Below are 6,000 nucleotides of genomic sequence, written 5' to 3' on the forward strand. Positions count from 1 at the left end.
TGGTCCATCCTCAGTTTTCTTCTATCACAGCCATTAAATTGAAACTGTTTTAAAGTCACTATTGGCCTCATGGGGAAATCACTAAGCGGTTTCCTTACTCTCTGGCAACTGAGTACACCTGTATCTTGGTAGTGACAGGGTGTATTGATACACCATCCAAAGTGTAATTAATAACTTCATCATGCTCAAAGGGATATTCAGTGTCTGCTTTTTTACATTTTTACCCATCTACCAATAGGTGTCCTTCTTTGCGAGGCATTGGAAAACCTCCCTGGTCTTTGTGTTTGAAATGCACTGCTCGACTGAGGGACGTTACAGATAATTGTATGGGTGGTTTACAGAGATGAGGTCGTCATTAAGAAATCATGTTAAACACTATTACAGCACACAGAGTGAGTCCATGCAACTTATTATGCAAATGTTTATTCCTGAACTTACACTGAACAGAAAATATAAACACAACATGTAAAGTTTTGGTCCCATGTTTCATGAGCTGAAATAAAAGATCCCAGAAATGTTTCATATGCACAAAAAGCTTATTTCTTTCCAATTTTGTGCACAAATTTGTTACATCCCTGTTATTGAGGATTTCTCATTTGCCAAGATAATCCATCCACTTGACAGGTGTGGCATATCAAGAAGCTGATTAAACTGCATGATCCTTACACAGGTGCACTTTGTGCTGGGGATAATAAAAGGTCTCTCTAAAATGTGCAGTTTTGTCACACAGCACAATGCCACAGATGTTTCAAGTTTGAGGGAGTGTGCAATTGGCATGCTGACTGCAGGAATTTCCACCAGATCTGTTGCCAGATAATTTAATGTTAATTTCTCTCCCATAAGCCACCTCAAACGTGGTTGTAGAGAATTTGGCAGTACGTCCAACTGGCCTCACAACCACAGACCACGTGTATGGTGTTGTGTGGGCGAGCGGTTTGCTGATGTCAAATTTGTGAACAGAGTGCTCCATGGTGATGGTGGGGAACACAATTGCATGTTATCGAAGGCAATTTGAATGCACAGAGATGAGATCCTGAGGCCCATTGCCGCGCCATTCATCCGCCGCCATCACATCATGTGTCAGCATGATAATGCATAGCCCATGTCGCTCTGTATACAATTCCTGGAAGCTGAAAATGTCCTAGTTCTTCCATGGCCTACATACACACCAGACATGTCACCAATTGAGCATGTTTGGGATGCTCTGAATCAATGTGTACGACAACGTGTTCCAGTTCCCACCAATATCCAGCAACTTTGCACAACCATTGAAGAGAAGTGGGAAAACATTCCACAGGCCACAATCAACAGCCTGATCATTTCTAGGTGAATGAGATGTGTCGGGCTGCATGAGGCAAATAGTGGTCACACAAGATACTGACTGGTTTTCTGATCCACACTCATGTGAAATCCATAGATTAAGACCCAATGAATTGATTTAAATTGACTGTTTTCCTTATATGAATTATACGTCTTTGAAATTGTTGCATGTTGCGTTTATATTTTTGATCAGTATATTTTTAGGCTTGCCATGGCAAAGGGGTTGAATACTTATTGACTCAAGACATTTCAGATTACATTTTTTTAATGAATTACTAAAAATGTCTGAAAACATAATTGCATCTTGACATTAAGGGGTATTGTGTGTAGGCTAGTGACACAAATCTCAATTTAATCCATTTTAAATTCAGCCTGTAACAACAAAACGTGGTGAAAGTCAATGGGTGTGAATACAACTATACCATATGTTAGGCCCTATAAATTCTGCGATGTGGAGAACGTGGAAGGAATCGCGGAATCCAGCCATTACAACAGAATTCAACAATATAAAACAATTTATTGAACTTAATAGGGAATCAACTAAAGGTATTGAAAATGTATTAATTAGCCCACATGTATTATAAGACATGAACAGAATGCATCAGTGATTCGTATTTCCTGCAACTTTCTGAAGAGGCAATGAGAATTCCCCTTCTGTCTATGTGCGGTGCGCGCATCTACCACTTTGTGTAGCAATGATGCTAATGAAACAGTCTTCTGGTAGATGGAAAGGCTTTCCCAAAAATGATACCTACAAAGTAGCCTTTGCTTAACTGGCAGAATTCTAGAATGATTATTTGCATCAATCCAGTGGGTATTTGTTATGTAAACTCTACTATCACGTGTGCGCTACAAAAACACTCCTGTTGCTAGCCTCTTGCTAGGTGCACACTGGGATTAAAGGGTAACTACACCCCCCAAAAGAATTTCAAGACCTCAAAAGTTGGATCCTGATGTGGTTTAAGCATTGTTCTGGATTTAGAACATCTGTGTTTTTTTAGAGAGAAAAAAAAAAGAAAAACAGTGGAAAGCAGAAACCTGGCAAAACTAAACTGAGGAAACAGACTGCAGTCACTCACAATCCTGCACTCTTCACGTCAGAGTCACTGTGTACTGTTTTGGTATCGTTTCTTTTGGTACTGCTTTTTCATGGGATGTTTAAGTTACAGAACAAATATGTTTTTAATTTTATTATATGACTATCATTATTTTGTTTATAATGTATTATTTTTTTTCTACTGTGTTATTGACTTGTTAATTGTTTACTCCATGTGTAACTCTGTGTTGTCTGTTTACACTGCTATGCTTTATCTTGGCCAGGTCGCAGTTGCAAATGAGAACTTGTTCTCAACTAGCCTACCTGGTTAAAATAAGGTGAAAAAAAATGTTAATATGAAAATATATATTTACTACCAATTTAATCAAGTATTAGTAGTACTGTTGTAATGTTTACATACCCTACATTAATCATCTCATATGTATATGTATATACTGTACTCTATATCATCTACTGCATCTTGCCATCTACATGTATCACTAGACACTTTAAACTATGCCACTTTTATGTTTACATACCCTACATTACTCATCTCATATGTATATACTGTACTCGATACCATCTACTGCATCTTGCCTATGCCGTTCTGTACCGTCACTCATTCATATATTTTTATGTACATATTCTTTATCCCTTTACACTTGTGTGTATAAGGTAGTAGTTGTGGAATTGTTAGGTTCGATTACTCGTTGGTCATTACTGCATTGTCGGAACTAGAAGCACAAGCATTTCGCTACACTCGCATTAACATCTGCTAACCATGTGTATGTGACAAATCAAATTTGATTTGATTTACTGTAGTAGTTTGTATCAATGATATCTAGAAGACACAATTCACTTACTTTTCGAAAAGCCTCTCCAGACAAGCATACCTTTACTGTAATTTGAAGGGGGTTCATGGAATTTTAGTGAGTGCGAAATAATCTTTTACAATGATGTCCATGGGCCTCTTCAGAAATAGACGTATTACATCCTCAATGCTGAGTACTGACTCATAACATTACAAGCATGTTTAGATGTGTACTAAGTGTAAAATTACTGTACACTGAAATAGCTGTTCTCTGTGTAAAATGTCTTAAATAGACCACATCATATCCCATCCAGTATCTACTCACACCAAGGACACACGCTGTAACTGCATTACATATGGTTTCCTCAGCGATAGTTATACATCCAAAGCACCATCGTCAGGATAACACAAAAAGTACACTTTAGACAATCCATGACATACAGTAATTGTTCTATTAATGCATTTCATTACACAAAAATCTAATTGAAATTCCTGAAACCAAATTTTGCATTGATAGATTCATAAATTCATATCTTAGATGCATATTACATCTCACAATGTTCCAATCGCTATATTGTTTTTTATGAACCTCATTTTGATGGTACAAAAAAATGTACTTTGGTGTAAATAAGGATTAGTGAGTGACTGAATTTATTCCGATTATTTTGCGACAGCATTGACTATAAATGTAACACTTATACTTCCATCCTAAAGGATCAGACCAAAATCCAAACAAATTGAAATGAGGCAGTGTCTAACCTTTACATTGAGACTGAATATACATATTACAGCAGTCTATATTAGACATGGTGCAATGACTTTTAAAGTTTCATTCTACAAAACAATTGTTTTAATCTCATTAGACCTAGCGATTCATCCTTATGACCTAGGATTAAATTAGACTGTCTGTATAAGTAAATTAGGTTCATCAAAAGCATATTGATTAACTTGATCACAACTGTAATTGAACCTGGACATGGAATTAATGACAGAAATAAACATAAAAAATATAAATTTCCAATTAGTATCTCTTATGTTGGTCTACTTGTGGTAAGGATATGTAATTCCCTATCAGTGCAATAGGCCATTTTCCTTTATATTTATAAATTGCTAATTGTAATTTAAATGTGTTTACCATGTATAATTTTTATAAATATCAATTCATCTTCATACCGGTATTTGCAATTAACCTACAAAAAAATGTGTTTAGTTGCTTAAAAAATTATAAACTGTGATGACCCACCATTGCAGATAATATAAAGTGTAAGGAAATGTCACAAACCAAAGCCAAAACCAAAGATCCTCACCACTGTTCAATATATAGGTATATTTAAGTGAGAACGCACACACATTTCGGATACAATGCAGCCTCAAATTCTCTCTTATTTAGCATATTTTGTCACAACATTCACACATTTCACTTTCACACCTGCTACAAAATATAAAATGCCACATTCCAAGATATTCCAAGATGTTTCTGAAAGGAAGGGTCACTTTCCTACCAATCTAATCAATGTGAACTATACCAACTCTAATTACTAAATGTGTAGGCCTAAAGACACACTATGAAACGTAATTACATGAACAATTCTAGTGTGAAATTTTGAGTATTCAACTGCGACTCTCACGGCAATCTAGTTGAACATTTCCACAACTAAACTTCTCAAGATGTAGCCTATAAGGAAATCAATGAATCAATTAACAGAAGACTCATAACAAGACCTCAAACCGTTTGTAGGACATGGCTTCATTGATATTGCCAGTGAAAAAAGTCACGACATAATGAACGTGTAAAACACCATGTCACCTGAAAGCTCACCTAAAGAACTTATCTTCAACATCTGCATGCTCTAAATCAGGCAACCAACCTTATTGCATCCACCTCATCCACCCCTGAATCCTTGCACTTCAACTTAGTTTGGTCTATTACACTCTTCTAGAACCTGCTCCAGTAGTACCCGGTCTCAGACACCCTTTCCAAAACACACAGAGACAGAGCATTTCTCTGGTCAATCATACCACGACCAGTCTCAGAAAGGAGAGGAGAGAAGGAGGACTGTCCTGTCAGTGGACTCACCATAGAGCTTGTTGGGAGTGCCCTCTCTGCCCGTTGCCTCGGAGGACAGGAGCAGGGGCTCGTCATTGAGCTTGCTGTCTGGGGTGGCCGCCTTGTCCTCTGCCCGGAGTTCTGCCGCGCTCATCTCGCTGCGCAGGGAGAGCAGCGGCTTGCTCAACTGCCCTGTAATCATCGGATCCTGGAGGGAGCTGGAGAGCCCAGGTGGGGAATACAACAGAACGTGGTTAGATTTGCCTCGCCGCCTCTCGCACACTACTCTACACCGGCTTGTTCTCTGTCTACTCCCCTTCACTCCCCTTATCTCTACCCCTGTGTCTCCCCTCTATCACTCACTAACCACTCTCTCCCTCCCTCCCCCTACCTCTCTCTCCAGCGGTCTTTCTTTTATCTGAGACTGGTGCTGCTCCTGCTGATATTGGTGGCTGCAACCTGCCTGGTGAAGAGCGGTTACGGATTGTTTGGCTTTGCCATTATACCCTGCAGCCTTCAAGGTTCTTCACACCTCTAAACGCTCATTAATACCCACAGAACATACGTGTCACAACTTCAGTATGACACACATCCTGTACACGCATACTGTACCTACAAATTCAATTGCTAAAGAAATACTGACACACTCTATCTACTCTTACAAATCTACATAGACAGTTTGTTCATTTCTCAAAAGTAAAGCCTGCATGATATTTGAATTAAGAGCAAGAAGTCCACGTTGGCATCATTATTCAGAGGCAACACCAGCAAACAATTAAGTCCTCT

At 38.4% G+C, this 6,000-nt stretch overlaps 1 protein-coding gene across 1 annotated transcript in view; it reads right to left on the minus strand.

The window, feature by feature from the left end:
• LOC135522561 (POU domain, class 6, transcription factor 2-like) overlaps window positions 1–5,416 on the minus strand; it is a 119,959-nt gene extending 114,543 nt beyond the window's left edge. Inside the window, exon 1 of the mRNA XM_064948940.1 lies at window positions 5,245–5,416. Coding sequence (XP_064805012.1) covers window positions 5,245–5,416 — 172 coding nt within the window. The remainder of the gene's footprint in view (window positions 1–5,244) is intronic.
• Window positions 5,417–6,000: the final 584 nt, after the last annotated feature.

Source organism: Oncorhynchus masou, chromosome 30 (genome assembly GCF_036934945.1).
Source record: "Oncorhynchus masou masou isolate Uvic2021 chromosome 30, UVic_Omas_1.1, whole genome shotgun sequence".
NCBI lineage: Eukaryota > Metazoa > Chordata > Actinopteri > Salmoniformes > Salmonidae > Oncorhynchus > Oncorhynchus masou.